At 32.9% G+C, this 27,852-nt stretch overlaps 1 protein-coding gene across 1 annotated transcript; it reads right to left on the bottom strand.

Annotated features, from left to right (window-relative positions):
• Positions 1-3,590: 3,590 nt before the first annotated feature.
• LOC140803449 (pre-mRNA-processing-splicing factor 8A) lies at positions 3,591-15,452 on the bottom strand. Its single transcript, XM_073159328.1, has 26 exons — positions 14,998-15,452; positions 13,379-13,502; positions 13,185-13,277; positions 12,652-13,042; positions 11,919-12,405; positions 11,021-11,811; positions 10,838-10,923; positions 10,545-10,727; positions 10,090-10,404; positions 9,610-9,914; positions 9,080-9,534; positions 8,829-8,955; positions 8,462-8,703; positions 8,218-8,341; positions 7,944-8,133; positions 7,745-7,852; positions 7,147-7,400; positions 6,389-7,005; positions 6,203-6,309; positions 5,865-6,119; positions 5,309-5,782; positions 5,010-5,171; positions 4,724-4,921; positions 4,371-4,649; positions 4,027-4,269; positions 3,591-3,938 (listed from the first exon to the last, which is right to left on the bottom strand). Exons 1-26 carry the CDS (start codon positions 15,315-15,317, stop codon positions 3,747-3,749), a joined length of 7,122 nt encoding a protein of 2,373 aa, XP_073015429.1. The 5' UTR covers positions 15,318-15,452; the 3' UTR covers positions 3,591-3,746.
• Positions 15,453-27,852: the final 12,400 nt, after the last annotated feature.

Raw genomic sequence — 27,852 nt, 5'->3', positions numbered from 1 at the left:
TAAAATCATAAACATGATAAAAACTTTTAATTTGATTTTAATTTCAATAAATAATTTAAATTAAAATACAAATAAACTAAATGGATTATAGATCATACAAGCAAAGACAAATCACAAATTTTGAAAAACTCTCTTGAATACAACATTTGTCGTTGAATTTTTTGGGTTGATATCACTATCACATATAAAAAAATTTAGACTCTTAGGGTTCATAACTATGAGATACAGCAATGTACAACTGATCATGACTAAAAACAGGATTCTTAAAAAAAAGTCCTACATGAGACAATGATTGCCCCTGAGTTTTATTGATTATCATTGCATATGATACAATCAAATAATATTGAACTGTCTTCGTTGAAATTTAAAAAGAAGCCTTAGATCAGAAGGCGTCCATGACATTCTTGGAATAAGCACTTTATGACATGCATTACTTTCGATAAGAATTTTTCCTTCCAAAACATGGTTTCTGAGCCTTGTCACGATCAATCTAGTGTCATTGCATAATCTAAGAAAATGATATATGTTGGAGATAAAATAATTTATTTAATTAAAAGAAATCATACCATTTGTAATATTACTTAACGTATATATTGATGTTGGAATCAACATCTTGACTGAACCATGAAAACTAAATTGTGGATCTCAAATCTATATTTTCTGTTTAAATATTTACAACAAAAAATAATTAAAATAAATGTAACTAATTCTAAAAGAAATATTTATAATGATAACTCACAAGATAAATGTATTCAAGTCTAAAAATAATAATAATTGGTATTTAATATAAATTTATTTAACATGGATTATTAACAATAGCCTACTATACAAGTCTACAATCAATTTTGACCTTAAAGTAATTTAACTAACAAAATTTGTCCGTTGAGTATGTCAAATTCTATACATATATTTTAATTCTAAATATGTTAATCAACAATTTTTCCGTGTTTATATTATTTTGCATGAATAAAAAAATAAAAAATGGTAGTTTATATTAAATTGACATACGATTATTTTTTAATCACCTATAATAATTAGAGAATTGTTGATCTAAGATTAAAGTTAATATATTGGAGAGAAAAATGATTTTATACTATCATTGAAAAAAATATATTAGATCCCAAATGACATACAATTATTTTTTAATCATCTATAATAATTCGAGAATTGTTGGTCTAAGATTAAAGTTAATATATTTAAGAGAAAAATGATTTTATACTATCATTGAAATAAATATATTAGATCTCAAAAATAAAATCAAATTAAAAATTAATTCATCATAAACATAGATGCATTTTTTAAATTATAATAACCATACATCTATACATATGTGTCATTAATTTTAAATTAATAAAATGATTCCAAATGAGCACAATTTTTGAAACATGTTTTAAATTTTCAGAATTCATATTTAAATTTTGAATAACAATTTGAATTTGGTTTATAATTCCAGAATGAATTTTAATTTCTGGATTTGAAATTTGAAATGTAATTTAATTTAGTTTGTAATTCCGATTCAATTTTCAAGCAATTATACACACATACATTAATATAAACTTTAAATAATGAATTAAATATATTTAGACATTTATTATAATATATATTACCACATTTTTCGATTATTTCCTTTTTTAGGATGTTTTTTAGGCGGGAATTTACTAAATTTAGCAACAACTCTGTTTTTATATATATATAGATTAGCTGAGCTGGCGCACAGCTGTCGCCCACATTTGCAATTTCTTTTTTTAAAAAAAACAACGTTTAGCGACGGTTTTTAAGAATCCGTCGCAACGTGCGACGGATTGTAACAAACCGTCGCTAAACGTCTAATTTTTTAAAAAAAACCGGACAGAGGGGCGTTCACAAAATCGATTCTCCCGTCCAACCTACCGCCCCACAACACAGAAAAGTTTAAGAGAAACTCGAGCTTTTAAATTCTTTTTTATTCATAAAATTGTGAGGTTTCAAGCAAAATGTGCTTTTGAGGCGCACGGATAAAAATTTTTATTTGAGCCGCACTTACATTCACACATACATCGAACCAAATTTTTATTTCTAACAACTTTGCTAAACGTCTAATTTTAAAAAAAAAGCCGGACAGAGGGGAACAGAGGGACATTCACAAAATCGATTCTCCCGTCTAACCTAAACTTTTCTGTGTTGTGGGGCGGTAGGTTGGACGGGAGAATCGATTTTGTGAACGCCCCTCTGTCCCCCTCTAGGGTCGATACCGGAGTCAATAGATAAACTAACGGAACTGTGCGTGTTGCATCTTCATGGCAACCGACTAAACCGAACAATACCGGCAAATATCGCGAATTTGAATGGTTTAAGTGATCTCATGCTAGACAATAACAGACTGGTAGGGCCTATCCCAAGAGAAATGGTTTGGAGAATGAGAAGAAAATGAAGGCTTGACAATTATTTGGGACTATGCTATGATACAAAAGGTGGCTAGGAAATGATTTGGACACATTGTCTGATGCAGGCATTGGCCATTGCGAGACACCGGAACTCGGGCCGACAAATAGTCTGCAACATATGTCGAAATCAAACTCCAAATCAAGCGCTATGATTCACAAAATTACAACTTTCAGAAGTTTTCTTGGGTGGACTGCTATTTTTTGGTCTGTTTTATGGATATGTGATCAAAGATTTCTTGAAAATCGAGTGTGATGTTGTAAATATAGAGTTATTTGTGACTAGATGGTAAATTATATATGGAAACATTGTTCAATAGGCTTTGCTACCTGTTTAATCATCTTCAAGAATAATATAACTAAAAGTCTGTTAATTCTCAATAGCTAGCTTTTGTTTGTTCTTGTTTTAGTGCTACGTCTTCTGTTGTACTCTAATTACATTATATTCAATTATCTAAATACGCAACAAATTTTTTAAAAAAAATTTAATGTGAAATTCTATGATCCTTTTACCTTGATTTATTCTCGGATTATTTGCTCGATTAAACCGTCTATATAAGTCATTAAGGGAGTTGATTTGAATGCATTGACTTTCGCAAGCCCCTAAACCGCCTCTCTATCTCCTTGAAGTTGCCCGTTGAACGGTATATTTCATCCTACTTATGTGGACATTGTCCCGTGATAGGATGGATGTCTAAGATTTGCTCATGCATATATAAGATTCACTTTTTTTTTTGAAATTGTATGTGTGACAAGATCTTACCCATTCATGTTGTTTTTTGGTTTTGCCGTCGGAGTATATTTGATACACAAAAATGATTGTCTCATGTGCTGCGTTACAACTTTATAAAAAAAATGACAATATTATAAGACTAAAACCCAAGTTTGAATACTTAAGAGACCAAAACAAAAAATTGATAAAACTTATTTGTGATCAAAGAGGGAGGTAAAACATTTTAGTAATACGTTAAAAGTGGATTACGTACCAAAATTAATATTAATCAATTTTACTAATATATAATACATATGATAACAATTCCTTAACATGGTCTTTTAGGTGATGCATCCATGAGACTATACTAACAAATTGATACTTAATCTTTAGAACAGACAGGCTTCTAGTATACATCTATGAATGGCGTGGATCTATTTTATTTTGTGTTTATACAATTATATTCTAATTTTCGTATTTACTTTACTGAACAACATAGACACAGAGTTGTACATTTGTTGGATTTCTTCGAAGTGGAGTTGCTCAACAGAAGGTAAATAAAAAAAAAAACCTTCGAACTTTAGATAACAAGAAGCCCTGGGGGCAATGCTACATTAAGCAAAGGTATCTTCCCTATCACCTTCTGCAGTTTCGCCTTCCTCCAAGTTGCTGAACTCCAGGAAATGAGTGGGCCGATGATCCTCGTGATAGTATTCTCGAGGCGTCCCGAGTTTCATCCCATATTTCATGCCCACAGTATGTTTCACCCCCATAAAATTGTAATTCCATGGACCATTGTCCGGAACCTGCACAACCAAAATTTTATCACAAAAGAGACCAGCAAGAGAGAAGAATAAGAAGATTACGCATAAGAACTGGAGGAGAATGATGTACCATGTAGAAACCGAGGAATCGATCACTCAAAAGCATTTGAACTTTCTCGTAGAAAGTCGGAAGGTACCCATGGGGGTTACTCGCAGCATCGGTGTTGCTTTTTCCCCATTCATATCCAGAAGGGGTCAACTTATATGCTGTTAAAGAGCAAGAACCAGGAGTGAAACTGCAGGTCAGAATTATGCACTTCTCTCCATCCCATTGTTTGTTGTTTGACAAGATCCGCGCATGAGCCGCAAGGTCCTATATTATTCAGCATTAGATGATGATGTGAGAATGACCACAGAAAAGGGTCCATGCAAAATGAGAGTAAACGAAGTATATAGATCGGGTCAAGTATAAACCTGGGGTGACAGCTGAGGAAGTTCATTTGGTTGTGTATGCATCCATCCTAGAGGCTCCAAATCGTTCAGGAAATCATGCTCAGGAAGAGCTGATGGAAGATGAACCTGCTGGTGAGTCCCCCACTGAGGGGGCATTGCAATACAGCGTATCTCTTTGACTTGAGGGTTGTCTGGAGGACTTATTCCAAAAAGGTACCCGGAAATTTGAGTGCGGAGGTCAGCGATACATATAAAGTTCTTCAGAATATTTTTAGGCATGATGTACGTGAATCCAGTTTCCTGATCAAGAAAGTCAATCTTAGCGAGTGTTTTCCATATGTACTTGATTCAAATGCGACTTAGGATGAAATTACCTTAATGTCTTCAGAGTTCACATATATGTGATTCACCCGGAGATGAAGATTTGTGGCAGATATTGCTCTTACTCGCCAGTCGGTTTTCGAACCAAATGCTGCTTGCTCATAGGGACTTGTAGTGGTGACTATTAATTCGTCCCCATGCACATTTGTGGTCCTAGTAGTGACTGCAGTGAGCTGACTAGCCTCCTTTGCCTGGACATAAAAGTCAATTTATGATTAAAAAAATCAAGCAGAAAAACAATAAAAATACTGCAATTTATGCCATATGATATAGGATCACCTGTTTCTCAATCTCAGCAATTTGTTGTCGCTGTTGTGAAGGTGGAGTAATCTCAGCTCCAAGAATTATATCACGGATCTCAGACTGGGTTAATGCTGACGTGTTCACGTTGTTCTTCTTCGCATAGTCGGAAAGTATAAGATCTCTCAGAGCAACTTCAACCTATGTTACAGTTCACAAGAGAATAAAACGCATTTGAGAGTGTTGCTCAGTAATGTGAAATGTAGTAATTTTCCGTCGGAACATAAACTTTTATGACAGCCACTATTACACACATGGGCATCACCAGAAAATCTCACCTTCATCCACTGTTCATCCGATAATGAAGGCCAGATGTGATGAGCCTCAGTGACAATTGTCTTGTCAGGCTTCAGCAACATCTTAGCCTTCTCATTGTTGACGTGGAGAGCCCGCAAAATCAATATCAGCCTAGAGAATGCTGTGTAAGATGAGATACTTTTCAGCCAATCATCGTATATGTTAAACAACACCATTTGTGGCTCTGTGGCCTTCAATATTAGATCACCAAATTTCTCAATCTTCAAGCAAGCCTGGAACGGTAACTGTAGCTCACTTCCTTTTATCACGATATTTGGGAAATCAAGCAAGTGGACCTCTAATGGATCCAACATGCCCTTGCGAGTCACAATGATCTGCTTGGGCTGTTCTTCGACGGGCAATGACCGTACCAGAGCAGCCACTTCTTCAGCAGTTTTCCACTTGGCCAGCTGACCAAGACGCTTTTGCCCAGCCCAGACACTTGTGTGGATAACCTGCAAGAGATTTACACAAACACAATAAATTTATGCATAAATTTCAAGATATTTGGAAAAATAGCAGGTTCTACACACCAACCTTCAGAAAGAGTTGACCAGTTCTGGGGTTGAAAATAAAAATTGCACCATTAATAGGTTTTGTCGTAAGATTTCCCTCGAAAGTCTTGTGAATGGTGACTCGATACACATTTGTGTCATCAACAAACCAGATTATCTGATTGCTGAATATTTCCCCATAGTTCTGAGATGATAGATAAGGCTCTGTAGGTTCTGAGGAATACAACTGCAGCCCTTTCCTTATACGTTCTCTTAATACGTATAGCGCTGGATTTGACTGCATCCAAAAGATTCTAACATTAGAATACCTAGCTAATTATTCAGCGACAATAAATGTTGAAACAAAAAATGACATAGCACCTTCATTATCTTGTTCATGGCCTGGGCAAGTAATGGTTTTGACCCAGGAAACCAATTTCCAAAAGCAGAATGCAAGTTGTAGGCAAGATCAAGTCCTATCATTACCCCTGCACGTGGAATCAACCAAGTTACTTGATCTGAGGTATCAGCACTTGTAATAAATCATCTACCATCGAAAGAGCATACCAGTTGGTGCTGGATAGATGGACATATTATCTGTTGTGTAATCCATAAATTTCGCCCTGTTGTATCGTTCAATATCATGGGAATCATAGTCACCCCAGCGAAGTTGAACATCTATCCAGTATTTATTGCTGGCTTTTTGGTCAAACACATCCTTTGATTCAGCCACAAGACTGGGCTTTGACATAAGCCATCTATGAGCGGCAAAGAGGAGAATGTCAGCACACGAGCTGTTCATTTTGTAGCTCTTTCTTGGATGAATTGTCTCTTTCTGAACAGTTTCAATCTCCAGGGCGTCCAACTCTTGATCCAAAACCTGGCAAAGGTCCATCACCACACTCTCATGTATCTTCTGCCACAAATGCGCACGGAATATCTGAATCAGAGATATCTTAAGAGTTGGTATCTTTCCATGCATAAAAATCCCAGTAAGATCCAGCTGCACTTGGAAACCAACATATACGTTTGCTCGGTTTATAGTTGGTGACCACCAAAGTGTAAACCTTCTGTTAGGAATTTGATTGAGCCCAGATCTTTGTGCATTGGTTAATTTCTTATACTTCATGGACTCCTCAAAACCTGAAGCTTTCTCCCAGAAAAGACCCTCCCATGTAGGGAAGCTGGAAAAACAAGAAGGAAATATGGTGTCATCAAGTTGATAAAGCCAAAGACCAAGCAATAGAACATTCAACCCAACATTTAACAAAAATGGTATTTCCACATAAAATTGTATTAAGCCACATAAAAATACAGTCACTTACTATGTTCCCTTGAACAATGTATGCTCAAGAATTCCTTCGACTCCTCCCAGAGCTTGAATGACATCAGTACGATAGTTGTTTAAGTTCCACAACTTCCCATCATGCCTCTGGTGCGTCCACCAAAATGGATTTTGTTTCAGGACCTGATACTGTTTAAAATCTGTTCTCACTCTCCACCCTTTGTCATAAGCAAGGGTGTGTCGATCCTTTTGAAATAGAGTATTAATTCGAGGTATTCCACGATCCCAAGAATCCTACAAATCAAATAGAAAGAAATGTGTTAACATGCTTTTATTAAAACAAAATAACTAGTAAAAATGCCCTATCAAAGTGAACACCTAAGTAAACCTAGATGTAACAGGAAAAGTCCCAACCATACTAAACCTTGACACACAATGCCAATCAAATCTCTATTTTTCTTTCCTTCAGTTATCATGTTTTTACATTTTTTGAGGGTGTGAAGAGAGATCTCATCAGAGAGATACCTTGACAATTGCAGCTCCCAACAGTTTTAAGTGTATAACTAATGCTATACCCCCAAAAGGCAAAATGAACAAAAAAACTACAGATTCCAAAAGAAAAATAGTTTTAAGCTTACTTCCAAATCTTCCAGTGTTAAACGTCTGTTCTGTGCCTGGGCTTCCTGCCTCTTCAATGCATATTCAGCCCAAACACGCTGTGAATCAATGAACTCACTCTCCCATGGCTGTCACAAAATCGAAGGCAAGATAGAGGTAAACAACAAGGTGAATTTAGAGCAAAAGACATGGTAAAAGCACTATTTGAATTCCTCGTACCTGTATGTAGCGATACAAATTGGGAATCAACTGGTCCTCTTCATGACTCATCCCACTTCTAAAATGAGTCACACCGACGTCTGTCTGTTTACTGTGCCGAAGGTCACTCTGGGGAATCAATATGTGCCCCATTGAGAGCATTCCAAGACCTCCAATTTCCTTTGGTGTGTAAAAGATGACTGGTGGGAACCTGAAAAGAAGAAATTTCAAAAAATTCTCAAAAGTCAGTATACAGAGAATAATATAAAACCACAAGAATAATCTGTATCTTTACCTGCTAGGCATCTTAGAATTCAGCCCAATCTTAATACGCGTCTGTATTTTATTTTCACATTTTACTAGTAAATCCAAGAGCTCCTGTGTATGCACAGTTGCTTCACGGAAATAAGTCATAAGACCTGCAGAAGTAAAACAAAAACTATTCAGCATTAAAAAAAAACACCAGCAGCACTGTAACAGTCCAGTTCAAGCATTTTGGAAGAAACTCGAAGCTTTAGAAAGAGATATCAAACCATTACCTATAAGAGCTGTATTCCATTTGTTGACAATCTTTGTAAATGTTGTTGAACCAGAGGACATGAGAATCTGTCTTACTCGATTCTCAAACACTTTCATGTGTTCATCATCTACCCGTAGGAAAGCAACAGCAGTGCGTTCTTTTGTCTGTTCATTTTGAAGGTTCCAAACCCCATCTCTTGTATTGCTGAAAGCCTCTTGTGTCATTCTTATCTTCGGTAAAATACGAATTTCAAATCCAGACCTGCACGCATCATTATTTTATTATGTTCCAAGTTATATGTATATGGGTGCACGCATGTATCAAGCAGATGTAAAGTAATATAGTTGAAAAGGTAGAGTAATAGAAGATAGATGAAGCTAACATACATGCTAAAGAGCAAATTCGGATTGTCTTTGCTGTAGACAGATACAAAGCTGTTCTCCCATTCAAGTGTGGTGATGCTTCTAGGTAGACGGTTCTTCATATCCCAAAAGACACTTCTCCCTAGATTGACTGCAAGATAAAAAAAATACCATGACCAAAAAGTTTGAATCAAATTTAATTAGGTTTGACATTACAATAAAAGTTTAAAAATAATACGAAATACTTGAAGGCGGTTAGCAAAGAAGAGCACTACCATCATGCTTCATGAGTCGCATTCTGGCATCTCTTGGCCAGCACTTTTTGTTATTATAGCCAACCATATTTTCATTATTGGGATCAGGATGCTCTGTGAGATATCGCTGGATAAGGTCCCGAGCCTCTTCATGAGTAAAGCGAAATAGTATATGAACCTTATCAATGTATCTGGAGTACAACCGAATTGGATGCCGTGTTTCGATTCTAGTGTCATGGTATGTAATAAACTCATTAGGCATCTGCGGAGGACCAGCAATTTCACTGGCTCGAGTAAGACCAAGAAGTAGGAGGTCCAAGACAAGTCCAAAGTACTGCACCACAAAAGAAGCAAACTGCAGACCACGGATAAGCCCATATGAGTTTGTATGACTCATATCTTTGTACGAAAGGACAACATTGTTCTTCGCAGTAACATAATCAGCTATATTATGGTCAAGAACCAGCCGAAGAAGCCTAAAAAAATATGAAAATTTAATATAAGTGAGTGATTTTAAACCCTAAAATAACAGAGTAAATCATGTTGATTACCTGTTAAGCATGGTTAGATCAATTTTTTCGAAAAATTTCTCGAATTTGGTCTGAAGCATCACCACGCACTGTCCTTCACTAGTGTCCCAAATGCCTTGTAAGTTATTTATACCCTGACACCATTTGTAAACTAGCAATGGTGGTGGTTCTGAATCTGCAGGCTTAATCCAATTTGGAAAAAGGTGGCGCTTATCACCTTCGTACCACAGGTACTGATCGAGATATGCATCAGTAATCTTTTCAAGTGGTTCAATCTCATAGACTGGAATCAGATAGCTATATAAATCCATGAACTCAATGCCAACCTGCAGACAACTCAATAATTAGCAAAACATGTTTCTTTCCGAAAAATTGCATGTGACGGTAATCAGCAAGTCTTTCTCACGATTAAACCACAAAACATTGCAACTTATGAGAACATTTACACTTCACAAAAGCGGTGAATTTACATATAGGAATTGGGATTCTTTCACAACTTACTTCCTTGAAGGCACGCTGAGTGAGCAAATGACGCTTAATACGAGACAATGCCTCGTGAGGATTGTCATAGGCTTGTTCAATCAGACCCAACTCTTCTCTTTGTAGCTGGTTTAGCCTGACAGCAACACTATAAGATTCCTTCAATCTCTCCAAAGCAAGAATGAGAAGCTTTGTGTCATGCTTGTAAGATAATGGAGGGAATGGTATAGGAGAGAATTTTCTTGATTCCAACCAATGCACAGTAGTTGTGTATATTGCCACCGCTTCCTCAGGTGTGACATATGGGCCATCTTTCAGGTAGTTGTGCTGGCGTTCCTGAAGACAGAGCAAAGAAGAAGTTTCAGAAAGCGGCATTACAGAGAACATTAATAAAAACCACAGGAGGAAGAAAGACTGGAGCAAGCATCCAGATTACAACACAACTTCTAAGTGAGGACAAGATAAAAAGATCGTACCTGTTCTGCCTTTAGCCAAAGGCGAGTCAACCTTCCAAGATTTTTTCGACAAACAGTTTTATCAACTGTTGCTCCTCTCCTGATACGTTCACGATTATAATGAGCGACATTCGTCCACCAATCAGCTTTAGACTTGACATAACGTAGTATCATGTTCTCAATGGGAACAGGTAAACCAGGTACCTAATACGAGGAAAGATAATTGACAGCAAACTTTAGCACAAGTCCAATTAAACAAGATAATGATATTACCATCAAGAACATCACAAGGAATAGCCGAACAGTAAAAATACCTTCCAGGGAATATTTGCTTTCCAGCAACGCCATGCTTCACTCAAATGCTGCAAAATAGTTCTTGCTTTATTTTGTTTAATACCCTCTGCAGTCAAATGAACATGGTAAAAGGATGTTTAAGTAACGTGGTAGTTGAAAGAAAAAAGATTTCAAAAAAAAAAAGAAACTGTTTATATACTAACCTGGCATAGCATCAAGAACATCGTGCATGACAGCAGCACGAAGCTCCAAATCGAAGTGGCTTTCAACACGCTGCTTTGTCACTGTTTTAGCCACTCCTTTGGAATGACGTCCCTCAAACTGTCTAGCAAGTAAATTCCCCAACCACCTTTCCAAGAGAGGCACTATTCCACGAAGAAAAAACAACCATACCCTCCACATAGGTGCCCAGAAACCACATCCAGGACCTTTTCCAACAGGCCCAGTATTAAATCGGTAATAAATCAAATGCTTCAAATCTTTGCACATTCGAATCTGCCGCATGAGCCTGTATTTATACCGGTACATACCAGTTAACTGGCCAACATGTGAAAAAATGTATTGCAGCCCATCTGCCAACTGAAACGCATCGACATTTCCCAACCGGAACTGAATATTTGCATCAACAACAAGCTTTGTCAAACGCAGAATTTCACGACAAAGATGAAAAGCATTACCAAACCGTGACTTTTTGCGTTCCTTGGTAGTAAGGGTCTTCACAGGCTTCAAGTTAAAATTATAGTCAAGGTGGAGGTAGTTCAAATTCTTCCTGTGGATCAGTAAATTCAGCATATTGTACCCTTGCTTACAAACTTGAAGACCAGCTTCAGCCCAATCAAGTTCGGTAGTCTGGAAAAACTTTGTGGCTTGCAGAGACCTGAATAAGTGCTTCTTCTTCTGAGCCTTTGGAGGTCGGTGATGCAGCTCATTCAACACAAAACATTTCAACAGTTTCTGGTAACTAACTCGAACTTTAACAGGGTATGATGGAGGACTGAAGAAATGCAATATAGAAAATATTATGAGAATAAGGCATTAACTGTTTAGATAAGGCAATCCTTCAACATACATAACTTGAGAAATTAAAAAATTGAAGCTTACCAGTGTTCCTTAAACCATTCAGATACAAGAGGTATATCTTCAGCCCGCCGCATCCGACCAGATCGCATGTTAAAAGGGCGTGGGGCAAACAAAAGCGAAATTCCAGCAGCTGTAGTGTCAGTGTAGATCGGTGTTCCGGAAAGTAATGGTTCAACCTCCTCCGGCAAGACAAAATCATCATCTTCATCTTCTTCATAATTCTTCTTATCTCGTCTATCTTTATTTGTACTTGTTATTGGGTGAATAAGAGGATCATAATAAAATGCAGGTAAATCGGGATCCTCAGTTTTTATGTACATAATCATTGGAGTGTGATAGATACAAAGCTTTACTTTCCTGGGTCTATTATTATACAGGTGAGGGAATGCAATCCTGTACTCGGTCCTGAGAGGAGACCGGATGATAAGTTTATTAATGTCATTAAATTCATTCCAATCTTCATCACCTTTCTCCATGTCACGATACAAAGGTTCAAACTTAGGTCCACCTGCCAAAGGACATTGTCAGAGCATATACAAGAAAAGAGACAAACATGGACCATAATCTTCACTTATCAATCTAAAAACCATTAGGAGAAGATGATCTGTAGAAGGCATGCAACAGAGCGCTCCACAGATATTGCGTCATTGCACAATAGATGAATAATTCAAATGTAGACAAATTCACAAACACATCTACAATTATAAAACTAATGTTTCTGCAGTAAAGTATGCATCCAATTTATCCATCATACCAGGTATGCACATGTTCAGTGCCTTTGCAGTGAAAAATGACTCCATGTCAAAAAGGTAAAAATAATTGCCATCGGTCAGATCAGAAAGCAACTGTCCAGAAAGCCGGTGTAATGTGGCCATAATTGGAAGTGACAGATGCCACTTTCGGTAGCTGGGTCCGTTTATAAGCTTTGTTTTCACAAGAGGTTTATGATCATAGAACCAAGTATGAACAGCTGAATCTTCTTCCTCATCCATCTCTAACTGGATTGGCTCCAAAGGATCCACATCTAGGATATTATCAGCATAGTCCAGCGGGGGTTCTTCATCATCAAATGGAGGAAAGCGCATTCTCTTGAAGTGACGTCTATCTCTTTTCTCTCTTCGCATCATGATCCACATGGTTCCCCACTAAAAGATTATCATATGCAATGTAAACATAAATTCAGAACTATATGATGTTAAGAATAAATAAAAACTCCCCGAAAAGGTTACTAGACAACAAAGAGAAAGCTGAGGACATAGGTGTAGATTTGCACGCATAAAGCCATACCTGAGCTAAATAGATTGGTTCAACAACCCATGGTATTTCATTTACGAAGGTAATAGCACCAGTAATATGGTAAAGAACCTTCACTTCACGAACCTATGGACACAAACCAAAAGCAAATCAATACATGTCTCCTTGTACTACATCACAAATCATTCAAGAGGTAAACCATCACATCATCAATCAAACATGAATACCTGTTCCCAAGGCATGGGCATATTTTCAAGAAGTTTATATACAGCATGTGGGACAAACTTAAGAGCTCCTAAATAGACACGTTTGTCGTGACGGAATTTCTTTGACGACATGTCACCATGGTCTCTGCCAAATAAGAAAATGAAGAAATTCTAATAGTTATATTATCAGAGGAAACTATATAAAGTGAGGGTAAGAGAAAGCCATGTCAAACTGGTCAAGAGCTAAATAACATAAAACCACTGTTCTAAAAAGTAGTGGGCGGTACGTGGGCACCCACGCCTAGCACCTAGGCAGTTTTTCGTTTTTACCTAAATATCTAATTCTTCTTCTTTATCTCCATATTTTTCCAATAATTCCTTTAGAATGTATTCAAACTCAAAAGTCAAAACCAATGGCATATTCTTCTTCTTCGTCTGATACAATTACAAATTGACCGAAAAATATGTCGGACAACTTTTTTAAAAGTTTAAAAAAAATTATATATATCCTATGCAAATTGATTGAAAAATGTCGGACAATTTTAAAAAAAAAAAGGTCGCCTAGATGGATTTTGAGCCGCCTAGGTGACGACTAGCCAGCTTAGGCAGCCAATTTTTTACAGCACCATCGCTGTTTAAAATCGGGGCGGCGACTGCTCTGGCCTAAGCGGCACCTTTTAAAAGGCGGATTAAAACACAGTGTACGTATGGTAGCTGCAAACAAAACATTCACTTCTTAAAAGCAAGTAGTTCATAAATGGACGCGGACGAAGTTGTAGTTGTAAAAAGATGAATGAGTGGTCAAACAAATATATGAATGGTAAATGAAGTTATCTTTGAGAAGCAAGAGCCAAAACTTAAAATTCAAAATTGTACTCGACGAACACTTGTAAAGAGTGACAGAAAATTTTAGTAAATGATAGTCTAGTATTTAAATAGACAAAATATCAACTTACATCATCAGACAGCATAAGTTAGCTGTTAGAAAATTAAAATTAAAAGCATGTCATGGTTGAACCAACTGAAACTAATTCAAGTAGTATAGCCCAAAAAATAGGACATGTTTTCACTTCATTATCTTCAGTTCTTTCACCATCACCGCAAGGTAAGACGAGACTTTCACATTTCTTGGTCTAAAAATGCCAGTAACATCATAAATCAGAATCCACCAAACTGGCCAACTTTACAGGATTCTGAAAGATATTGGCATAGAGTTTTATTTCGAGGAACAGTCTGAAATAAATACTGGCGATATATCAACCTTGAAGGCGGCATAGAATCACCAGTAAGACTAAGAGTGATCACTAACTACTAATTGTCTTAAGTTTCACAAGCTGTGTCTAATAAATCAAGGAGAACCAAATTCTCAGTAAAAATAAAATGAGATTCATAAAACTTCAAAGGGAAAAAAAATTTGCAGAAAAGACTAAATTTTCCGGCCGACAAAGGAAGCACTATCAAAGAGTAGCTAGCTAAATGAATGAAACAAGCCATCACTAATCAATAGCAGCGATTAAACATAAACAACTAAAAACTTCAAAAAAATACAATCAAAGATCCAGGAAACATATCTAAATACGAAAGCAAGCAAGAGTTTGAATAGCAAGTAGGCAGTACAGAAAAAATGCAAGTAAACATACCGAATGATTTTCCTCACGTGTTCGGGAGGCATGTCCTCCTTCTGCGTCTCAACGAATCCAAACTTCCTCTTATCGCTGTACCGTTTCGTGTTGAGCTGCATCCACTTCCTCGCTCTCTCGTCAAGCTGCACCTCGCTCGGAACCACTGTGTACGATGGCGGCAAAGACGGCGGAGGAGGAGGAGCAACCGGTTGCACTCCGCTTGTTCCCGGAGGCGGGGGAGGAGGAGGCATCCCCGCAGCTACGCCGCTTCCACTCGTCCCCGGCGGCGTCAGATTATTCATATTATTGTTCCACATGTCCTGCCCGTTGTTGTACATGATTTCACAGAAAACAAAACATGGATACAAAGTTCAGAGATTTTGGGGAATTCCAGTAGGGTTTAGAGGGTATCGAAGCTAAACGAGTGATTCAAGCGTCTCCGAGTGGATCCGGAGAGAGGGAGAGAAATGAGACGAAGCTCGGTGTGGGCCGAATTATATATACTGTTGCTTAATGGGTAATAAAGACGGTCTATTTCACCGACTTATTTTGGGCCGGTTCCACTATGGGCCTTTTACTCTAAAACGTTGGTTTTAGTTGGGCTCTAAATTTGACGTAGGTGACGACAGGCCCAGCTGAGGTTTCATTGACTTGTTTGAATGGAGGAAGGTGATTTGAAATTCATTATATATCAATTTAATTAATTTCAATAATAATTATAGATTTCAACTACATTAAGATTATATTTGGATTGAGTCGCTTGAAATACATGATTTCCGATTCATTTTCATATTTAAACAACTTAAAATAAAAATATTTCCTATTTTTTACGTTATAAATGCAATGAATTTCAAATTACTCTAATATTTTAAGTATTTTAAAATACGATTACGGCAATTATAGCATAAATAATCTTCATTTAATTTGTTTAACTTGTCTAAATAATATAAATGCATTTGAGACCGGGCTTGTAGCTCATGGTCTCATCCCCTGCCAGATTAGCCGGTTCTCCGGGTTCGATCTTCCCCTCCTCATGTGTTTTGTAATAAAAAAAAATGCATTTGAATACATGGATTCAAAAAACCTCGATTCAATTGCACCGTCAATGTTCGTGTCGTTTGAGAATTTCACATATCCTTTACTAAGTCGAATTCATTATTTTATATTTCAAATACATTAATCTAAACGCAACCTAATTGATTTTAGCAATGAAATCAATGGGGTGGATTTTAAATTATCTCATTGGTTATTTGAATTACATTGTTATACTGTTAAAAATTAATTAATTACAAATAGAAACTGATGGACTTTATATTTTTAAATTAATCAATTAATTTATTGGTGGCTTTCAAAACTCCTAGATACGTTTTTTGATCATAATTACGCGCCATGAAAGAAAAAAAAAATCATATTGTTAAGTTATGAATTCAATAGTGTATCATTTCAAAAAGCTTGTTTTTGGGGTTGTATAATATTAATTGATTTATAAGCTACTCTTTATTAATTTTAATATTCGATTTGAGACATTTGTAACACGACGACTTCTTGATAAGCCAACGTTCACGGTGACCTACTTTAGACAGCGCATGCATCATGCATTTAATATATCTTATATTTTTTTTATTGACGATAGTCCGATGATAGCTCTTTTTTAAGTCATTTATTCAGCTACGTCGACTCTCAACGCGAACATCAATGTTGAGTTATAAACTCAAAAAGTGTAATATCCCAAATTATTTACCTATTGGGTAGTATAACTTTCATAAATTTATAAATTACTCTTTATTAATTTTAATGTCTGATGTTAAATAAAATTATATGATAATTGATTAAGTGTTTTGTATAAATTATTGAATATGATATTACAAGATATTGTAAAGTAAAGTAACCATTATGAGCCTTTCTAAGGTAAAGTAACATTTTATATTGAGTTAATTACATAAATCTCTCTTAACTCTAGATATTCGCAATAATTACAAAACATGTAATTAACTTAGACAAATACATGTATCTTTCTCGAGGTTTGTATCAATATTATATTTACATTCGTTAATTTTAAAAATTACATAAGAATTTCTTGAAATATATGTATCGTCTAACAATAATCAGGACAAACATAAATGAATAGGTTTCTTGTGAGATGGTCTCACGAATTTTATTTATGAAACGGGTCAACCCTACCGATATTCGCAATAAAAAGTAATACTCTTAGCATAAAAAATAATTTTTTTCATGGATGACCCAAATAATATATTCGTCTCACAAAATACGACCCATGAAATCGTTTCACATAAGTTTTTGCTGACATGGAACGATTATCAATATTATCGTATTTTAGTCCACCATATCAAACATAATTTTCATGAAATCATTTGATATTATAATTTTAAAAAAGTCAAAAAAAGCTTCCAAAATCAGGTACTAAATTGACCTCTTGAATTTAGACACCAAATGATGAAAATCCTAACGATCCTTTTCCCATTTCGTCTTTAATTTGTTATTATTAATTTATTATCCTGACAACTGTATCTAGCAAAATCAAAGCAATCTAACAGCCTGGACATTTCTGTCTTTTTAAGACAACAATCATTTAGCAACATAAGAATTTGTAAACACAACAGCTTAATTAAAAATACTTTTGCAAATCATTTAGCAACATAAGAATTTGTAAACACAACAGCTTAATTAAAAATACTTTTGCAAATATCGAGCATGCAGTTCAGTAGTCAAAATCTTATATTTAGTCTATCAGATAAGATTAAATAACTACTATTAAATTACTTAATTAATTATCAATCAATCGATTATTTCTATGTTTTTCTAGGATATTTCATTGATAATCTTATATTTAGTAGTAATTACTATTAATTTATTATTTAATTAATATTTTCTAAATTCACTAAATTAATCATTGTGAACTCTTTACAACTACGATCGACGATCAAATGACTTTGATGTATCTGAGGTATATATCTTGTTCATATGATGAATTACGAAAAAATTCGAAGTGAAAATTTTCCACTGAGCTGTCAATTTAGCTAACTTCCACGACTTCCAATAATGGAATATACTCATAAACTTCTTTATAATCACTCTATTTGATGTCCATCAAACTACAATCGTCGAATTTGACTTTTTGAATTCGACAATCTCAACGAGAGTCACACAAGCACAAAATACAATATTTGTTGAATTTCAATGGTTCAGGGATACAACTAGTCGTGGGTTCACAACTTCATGTGATTTAAAACATCTTTTCTTATTCGGTCTTACACTAATTAGCTACATTTTTTACATCAACATTTTGATCAAGAACGTCAGAAGTCATCATGTTTGATTGCACCAATCAGATCATGGTAAGAGCGTCAAGTCGCATAACCTCATAATCTCCTAGGTATCACCGGAAGTGCCTGCAAGAAATAGTAAGTTGCGGTCAGCGACTGTATTGCCCCTTCAATTATATATCGCGATCGAATCTGTAACTATTGGTATGTCGAGAGTTGCAATGAATTTGATAACTATGTGATATATATTTGATTAATAATAATGACATTGTACATGCAACTAATATAACACATTTCCCTAAGGTATATTTCTTGATCTAGTTAGAGACTCCTTCTACTATTAACTCATCATATCACATAAGATATATACACATATAGACAAACGGCGAATATCCGACTACAATGCATTGACCCCTACGTATTTTGAAATTACACTCAACCTCACAACCTAACAACCCTCAATGGAGTTGATAAACATATCAAAGTAAATGTTAGTACGCAGAGCCTCCATGTTGTCTCGGATCAAAGTATTAATGATGTGCAACCATAACTTCATATTAATCCACTCGCTAACTGATAACCACTTGCAAAATTCGAGAGAGAGTTGTTCAATACTTCATCAAATGATCACTCATCTGTTTAATGGATATCATCATGTCCTTACTATTTAAACGTGATGTTTTCATCACATATAATAGTGTTAAGATTGGGTGACATTTATCCTTATTTTAGGTAGTTGAATCAATTACGTATATATTTACAATATACAGTACACTTCATAACAAATTTCATGATCAACTCGATCGAGTACCTCATAAAACTTAAAGTACATTAATATGTATACAGATAAAGTAAAATTATAATCAGATAAAACATTAAAAAATTATAAAAATAAATATTATTTTTTACATAAGAGTCAATAAATCACAAACCACAAGTTGATCACTCGCTAAACACATACTCTAACAGTGATCGCAAATTCAATTTTCCCTACCAATATTAGTGCGGTTTACCCAGTTGTCAATACTGCTTTAAGCTCGAGAATTTGCTCAATACGCACTCGAAAGATAACGATTAAAGATTTTCTTCGCCAAAAAAGACGATGCCTAACATTCTCTCAACTCCCCGATTTCCCATTGTCTACTCTAGAAACGTAAAATGTAATAGAATGGAACATATAATTTTCAAACTACAAGAAGAATGAGTATCCAATGCGATAACCTAGAGTATTTGAACTTATATGGAGCTGCTCACTTGGGGTGTTGAAGAACATGCATACACTTGACAACTAATAATAAATACTGTTTATATTGATAAATAAATAGAATCTGGATATTAATTAATAATTTATACACAATATATATCAAATCCAATCACATCAAAAATCAAATCATCACATGCAACCTTATCATTAATTGCATCCCTTTGGATTTGTTGTGTCACCCATACGGATAGAGATAGTGGTTGTTAATTGTTATGAAAATCCACAACATTAATACATTAATTTTATCTCTTTCAATATAAAATATTATGTTTGCATATATTTAATTAGCAAAATAATTATTACTTCGTTGTATAAATCGTACATAAGGCAGTAATTTAATTAATAAATAAATAGACAAAAACTTGTGTGAGACGGTCTCACGAGTCGTATTTTGTGAGACGGATCTTTATTTGGATAATCAATGAAAAAGTATTACTTTTTATGCTAAGAGTATTACTTTTTATTGTGAATATGGGTAGGGTTGACCCGTCTCACAGATTGAGATCCGTGAGACGGTCTCACATGAGACCTACTCAAATAAATAAATAATAGCTACTATATGATCGATATCTTCCGTCACTTTCGGTTAGAATTATTAACATACAATGGCGAGAATGGCTCCTCAATTTCAAAGTGAGTTAGCAAGATCGGCAGACGTATAACCCACTGTACTCCGTCATTAAGTGAGGTGTGGAGGTCAATCATCAGTTTGGTGGAAAAAAATTTGTTTGAGACGATCTCACGGATCGTATTTTGTGAGACATATATCTTATTTGGGTCATCCATGAAAAAATATTACTTTTTTATGCTAAGAATATTACTTTATATTGTGAATATATATAGGGTCGACCCTTCTCATAGATAAAGAATATTCGTAAGACCATCTCATAAGAGAACTACTTTTTTTCGGTTTGAGAAATTATCGACTCAAATTATCTATTTTATATAAAGAGATGTATTGATTGTTGGATCAATCAATCATATGATGTAACTAGTTATTTATGTTACAGTAATTTCAATTAAATTGAGACTGAAATATTGTTTTTTTAGTATAATATAATAAGATCAATAAATTATTTTGAATAATCATAAGTTGATTATATCAAGATAATTTATTATAATTCGTTAATTGGGTATGATCAGCAGAGTCGTACCTGTGTTGAATGAGATCTGAAACGAAAATTGAAAAATGAGCCTTCTTGTTGCAGTAATAAATATAAAATTCAATTTGCAAATAACAAAATATAATAATAATAAATACATTGGTATATCAAAACTAATATATTACATCAATAACAACTCAATAAATATTTAAAATAAATACATAACTACTACTCGCCTAGTTTTTTAGAGGCGAAAATATTTATTAAATCTGTGTAATCTAATTGTCAGACCATTTCTTTCTCAATCGACAACATAGTTAGCTCATTTAGTCTATCTTGCGACATTGTTGATCGAAAATAATTTTTGTAGAAAATACACTTTTAGTCTCTATCATTGTAGAAACTATAAAATCAAAGAATTTTTTGAGTCTAAACCACAAAATGAAAGGACAAAGAAATCCCAAAAAACAGTAAATTTTATCTTTCAACGATCCACACATTCAAGCTATATTCACAATTTATTTTATTTCCTTAGACTATGCACATATTAATTACACAAGTCGCATATTAAATTTATATAAAACTCATAATTCAATTATAACTCATTAAAAAATTTAAATAATGTGATGCGGGCTTTAGTTATATATTTAATTAACATAATCTCTAAGCACATTACTGTGCCCATATCGGAAGTAAATTTCATTTTCAGTGAGTATCTTTTGATAGATTAATCTACAAATAAATATAAATGTGTATTTATAAAGAATATTTGAAATGGAAATAAAGCATAATTCATGAAGAAAATTACTTACCTTCAGGCTTAATAGAATTAGGAGATCGTAAATTTTATTTGTTGAATGTAAACAAAAATTAAGGTTGAGATTTGGAGTGAGTTAAAGAACAAATAACATATATCATATATATTTATGTATATAAATTTGGAGCCCTTATTGGATCGGGTCCTGAGGCAACCGCTTGGTTGGTCTCATAAAAAGTCCGGTTTTGATGATTAGGTCCCTTTGTGGCTAGAATACAAACTCAGATAAATTATATGAGTTATAATTTATTGAAAATGTAGGCATAAACTAGCTGGATTATATAATCATTATATGTGAAAAGTTAAAATTAAGATTTTCACGATATGACATGATAATACATTAAGAAAATTTTTAATTTTAGTATTGTAATTTGACATGCTTTGTGTTTTAGTCTTATTAATTTGTCATTGTTTTTTTTTTCATCCACTAATTAACTTGGATTTTTTTTTGGCAATTTTTTACTTGAAACAGCTAAAAATACCAAATATTACTTATTTGGAACTGATACTCTCCTACATGACTCATACAACAAAACAAAAATAAAACATATATTATGCACATTAAAATCTATCTGAGCAAAATTAAAGGTAAACCAAACAAGCTTTTTCCTCTCGTTTTTAAAATATATGTGTCGTTTTTGTTTTATTTTTAATTTTTGTTTTTGTTTAGATTTATTTTGATGTGTGTAATATGAGTTTATTCTTGTTACATGAGTTACGTAAAAGAACGTTGAAGTCAGATAGATAATATTTGATGAAGTTAGGATTTTTGGCCAAAAAAATGTCAAAATGAAAAAAAAAATCCAAGTTAGAAAATAAATGAAAACTAAATAATAGAAAATAAAATTCAAAACATGATAAGTTACATCACTAAAATCATAATTTTCTAATACATTAATTTATGGAAAATAGATAATTTCATATATTTTGTTTGGAATTATTTTATCTCTCTAGACTAGTCTGTTAGAAAATTGTTACCACACACAAAAATATTACCGTTTTGAGTTTGATATAACACTGGAGAAGATTTGAGAGTTAGAAGTTTTGAGATGCATGAGGATAGAATCAGGATATTTACTCTACCGAGCTAAAATTTTAAATTCTATAATATTCTAATTTTTAAAATTAAGCTAACTTGACCAATATCAAATTAATCCAAAATTAACATATAAAGTTTTTTTTTAAAAAAAAATTAGACAACTCTGTTGGGCATGCATGTGGCTCCGCCACTGAAGGTGCATATCTATCGCAAACACGAAATCATTAAAACACGTATCAAAAGTAATCTTTATTTTTTTTTATGTGTTGTAATTAATTAATTCAAGTAAATACGTAAAACAATCATGATCACGTTGTTTGATATAATTGAAATCACTTGAAATTAGTTTTGGCTTTCAATTTTCTTTTTATTCACTATGTTCATATTTATGATTCTTCGAGCATATATTATATTAGATCATATATGCAAATAATAAAAATACTATTCTTCCCCTAGATCATAATAAAACTTTTTTACAATAACATGTATGTAATATTATCGGATCTTAGGCTCATCATTTACACAAAGACAAAATAATGAGAAATCCATAAAAAATCATTCATGTCGCTTATTTGTTTCCTTTTTAACTCGTCAAAGTTTAGAGTATATGAGACGATCTCATTAATCTTTATCTGTAAGACAGATCAGTCATACCGATATACACGATAAAAAATAATATTTTAATATAAAAAATAAGATTTTTTTATACATCATCCAAATAAAAAATTCATCTCACAGAATTCTTTAAATCATCTTGTATAAGTTTTTATCCAAAATTTATGGACAATGGGATGTGGAGAAATCTTGGAAATTTAGGATAAGTTGGAAAATGGGGACCCTATCACTGACTTAATATTGAATAATGATCAGGGTGTCATGCTTGACAGTACACCACGCGTGCACTTAAACAGTGTCGTACCATCTTTTTTGCCTAGTCAAGTTTATATATATATTATATAAATATTATGCACGTTTTGTGACGAGTTCAGTCGATTTCTTTTACTATTAATTTAAAAATATAAAAATTATAAACAAAAAATAAAAGAAAATAACATTTAAAATAATTATTTGAAAAATAAAAGAAAATTATTATTTATAAGAAACAAATAAATAACACTAGATATATTATATTATATATACGCGACGTATGTGCGACGACGACGTTAATATTTAATTATTAATCAAAAGTATTAGCCGATTAATTAAGAGATTAGCACGTCAATTATCTTTTGTAAACTATTATATATCGACAACACTTGCGTTACTTACAAAAACATCATTTTAACAATCATCGATCGTGCATTCAAATATATATTTTTTATTTGTAGGTAAGAAAATTTGAGACAAGCTTTTGAAAAAGTTACTATAATAGGATACCAAAAGCTAAAAATTAATATGGTAGTGGGAGCATTCTAAAAATGGTTTATTTAGGTATGTACATCATTATCATCTCATCTAGACATTAATTACCAGTTAATATTTTGTTCCTACTCAATCTAGGACAGGTTAATCGTGTCGATTTGAGTTGAACTCGAGTAGTTTGGCAAGACATTTGAGATATTCATAACACGGGGTAAAAACTCTTTAGGTGATGCTTCAAGTAATCTAAGTTCGGGTCAAACATATATATATATATATATATATATATATATATAATTAGAGAATGATTTTTTTTTTCTAAATTTTAAAATAAAAGTATTAATTTTAAAAATTGAAATAGCATGAAAGAAAAGAAAATATGACATGACTGGATTGTCAGATAATGTTTTACAATTAGTAAAAAGTTTCACTAGTAAAGTCAGAGTTAGATAATAAATGAGGCTTAGTTTTAATAAATAGTATAAATATATTGCTAAATAAGTAAATTTTTTTATTACATGGGATGAGACTTTTTCTCTATTTTTTCAGATCGCTGTACTTCTCATCTGTTAAGATATATATGTCATTCCACAATTTGTAGTGACTAAAACAGTAGATTTAAAAAGTGAAAAGAATCACCATTTTTATTTGTCATTTTTGGACATTTACCCACAACAGTCGGAGACTTTTTGTTCCATTTCCCACAAGTTCCTTGTAGTAAATATTCGATTTATTCTTAAAAAAAGTTGAAATTTATCTCTCCTTAAAAAATATCATATATTAGAATCATCCTATCTCCCACAAGTTCCTTGGGGTTTAAAATGATAATAGGTAACTAGGTTCTTAACTCCACAAACTTAGAGTATAATATGAATACAAAATAAAAAAATGTTATCTCAATAAGTTCAAAATACAAAATATAATATTGTTTAATGTGAATCAGTGAATGAAGCAATATACTATATTGGATGGGAGTGGGTGTCATGTGAGATCCGTTATTTTAAGCTGTGAGACGGGTCAACCCTACATATATTCACAATAAAAATTAATACTCTTAGCATAAAAAATAATATTTTTTCATGGATGACTCAAATAAGAGATCAGTCTCATAAATACGACCCGTGAGATCTTCTCACATAAGTTTTTGTCATTAGATGGTGCAAGCATAGCAAGTGGATAAGATGATATTAAATAAAAGTATATGTATAGATATTTATATATGTATAGATATTAGACAAGGCGTGCATTTCATATTTATTGTACCTTGTGTTTTGTTCAATCAAGTGTCACTCTCTTTTGACACCACACATTAAGTTTTTAGGTAAAACTGAATGTAACTTTTACAATTCTTAATTATCAATTAACATCTTTCAAAAAAGATTTGAATAAATTAGTCATGATCTTTTATATTAATATTTTTAGTTAAATGTATAGTATATTTAAAAATAAACATAAGCAAATCGGATTATTCGGAATTTGATAGATAATTTTTTTTTTTTAAAAAATTATTGTTAATAGAAGTTGATTGTGGAATTTGACAAGTGCCAAAAACATTTATTGTTGTATACTATATGGTTCCGTTTGGTACGTGTGATGGGATAAGTAAATAATTAGTAATTAGAGTGATTGAAAAATGAGAGATATGGATTAATAGTATGATGTAATAAATAACATGGTGTTTGGTATGATTTTAAAATGATGGATTAATTTTGTAAATTTTATTGTAATGATCAAAATGCCCCAAGTATTAATTAAATATATATCAATAAAATAATTAGATAGATAATTAAATAATTATACTTATAATTTATGTTTATTAAAATTAATTTAAATATATTTATTAGAAATATATTTGAAAATATTACGACTGAACTCGTTGGCTCCGCGTCCACCGAAAGTCGGCCTTTTCTCAATCTTCATAGATATCTCGAGGTCAATGAGATGCTCTAGTCAAGGTAATCATTAAACAAAATAAATTAGAATTTAATAAATATTTATTTTCATAAAAGAATTAATTAACAAAATTATAAATTTAAAAAATTAAATTTAAGATAGATTTGTATTACAATTTATTTTTTTTAAAAATGATGGAAAATAATAAAAATATATAAAATTAATTTATAAAAAAATATAATAAAAATTTAAATATTAAATTAATTATTAAATTTTCACTAATTTTAATTTTCATATTATATTGAAGAAGATAATTCAAGGGTATTATGATCAATATAAAATCTTATCATGATCATTATTCAATAATTAAAAATTATCACACCTTTTTAGAGGGATGTTTAATCACACAAATAACTTGAATTGTGAGGGCTTTCAAACATAATCAAGGGCCTATAGATTAAATAAAAAATGAATCACACGTAAGATAAGGGATGATTATTTAATAATCATTCCCTTATCATGGCTACCAAACATAGCCTATATGAAAATAAGATAATAATGACATGTGATATTCTATGTATGTATGTTAGCTGATCATACATAAGAAGTTTTTTTTTCAAAAATGTCTTATCTTTAAGGAACATTTCATTCAACATTAAAGAATATTGAATCACTTGAGTAACTACATCAACTTTGTAAAAATTTGGGTCTTTGAGTACTCTTTCAATCCAGACATCAAACTGTTCAAAAGCATTTGCTGAAAATTATTATATCCGATCATCAAGGATCACTCAATGCTACTTTAATCACTCTGCTATTTATTCTAACTACGCCGATAGAAGAGTGAATTATTTGTCATTGTCATAAACCAATTAATTGATAGATTGTGAGAGTTGTATTAAGAATATTAGGAGCTTCGGTGGTTAAAGTTCAACCAATTGAAGTGAGTTTGTACATGTTTCGGTATTAAACAAAATCTTACAGTGAAATCCTTTCAATATTAGAAGAAAGAGATACATATTAAGACTTTAATCGAACTTCCATAAAAATCTTGAATCATTGTTTCCTGCTAGTTTCATTCATAGTTTATTCATCGTCCCCTGTCTAGATCTTGTTGTCTAGCCAGCTTGTTGTGTATTTTTATTCACCAAGTCTAGTAGATTCTTTCCGCAGTTATAGCTTGGTTCTATCACTTGTTTGTTGCACTCAATTGAATTGAAAGTAGTTACTAACCTAGCTAATTATGTTACTCTTAGTTTTAAAATCTACAAAATATTTAAAGTTTTTATTCACCAACTCGCAACACTTGGATATATACTAACTTTTAGCAATATTTTTGAAATCATATCAAATTCAGTACTTGTAGTTTTATCCACTTTCAAATACGACCTTGGGTTCAAGATATTCCCCGAACAAAGATATGCAACAAGTGTTTTCTCACACATACTACCAAACTACAGACTTTATAATATTTTTCTCTCTACTCAATTGTTATTTTCTTCACAAATGAGAGATCTATTTATAGAGTTTCATTACACATAATCCGAAAATAAAATACATCATTACCTACATCATCACACACAAATTTCTAACTTTACAACTCTTATTTTCAACATTCAAATATTCAACTATTACTTTTTCAATATTCAAATATATTATTTCAACACTCCCCCTTATGATGATGATCATCATACGATGATGTCTTCATTACGTGTTTTGTACTGCCTTGTTAAAAACCTTACTTGGAAAAACCCATTGGGATAAAAACCATAGTAAGGAAAAAAGAGTGCAGTCACGTAAACTCCCCCTGATGTTGACATGAACAATTCTTTACAAATTTCGTAGATTGCGCATCCCAATATTATATATGTGATTTCTGAATATTGACGTAGGAAGTGCCTTTGTGAAGAGATCTGATGAGTTTTCACTTGATTGAATGTGACGAACATCAATACATTTATTCTTCTCTAGCTCCTTGGTGAATGCGAAGAACTTAGGAGGAATATGTTTAGTTCTGTCGCTTTTTATGTATCCTTCTTTCATTTGAGCAACACATGCAGCATTATCTTCATATAGTATCACATGTTTCTCGTCGAATGATAATCCGCATGAGA

Source organism: Primulina eburnea, chromosome 10 (genome assembly GCF_022965805.1).
Source record: "Primulina eburnea isolate SZY01 chromosome 10, ASM2296580v1, whole genome shotgun sequence".
Lineage (NCBI taxonomy): Eukaryota > Viridiplantae > Streptophyta > Magnoliopsida > Lamiales > Gesneriaceae > Primulina > Primulina eburnea.
Note: the sequence above shows the minus strand (reverse complement) of the source record. Positions and strands in the feature narration are given on the sequence as shown.

Coding starts and splice junctions, on each gene's coding strand:
- LOC140803449 (XM_073159328.1), bottom strand. CDS start 15,317: ATGTACAACAACGGGCAGGACATGTGGAACAATAATATGAATAATCTG. Junction 12,406..12,651: donor ACTGAACATGTGCATACCTG/GTATGATGGATA, acceptor GTCCTTTGGCAG/GTGGACCTAAGTTTGAACCT. Junction 10,924..11,020: donor TGTTCTTGATGCTATGCCAG/GTTAGTATATAA, acceptor ATTTGACTGCAG/AGGGTATTAAACAAAATAAA.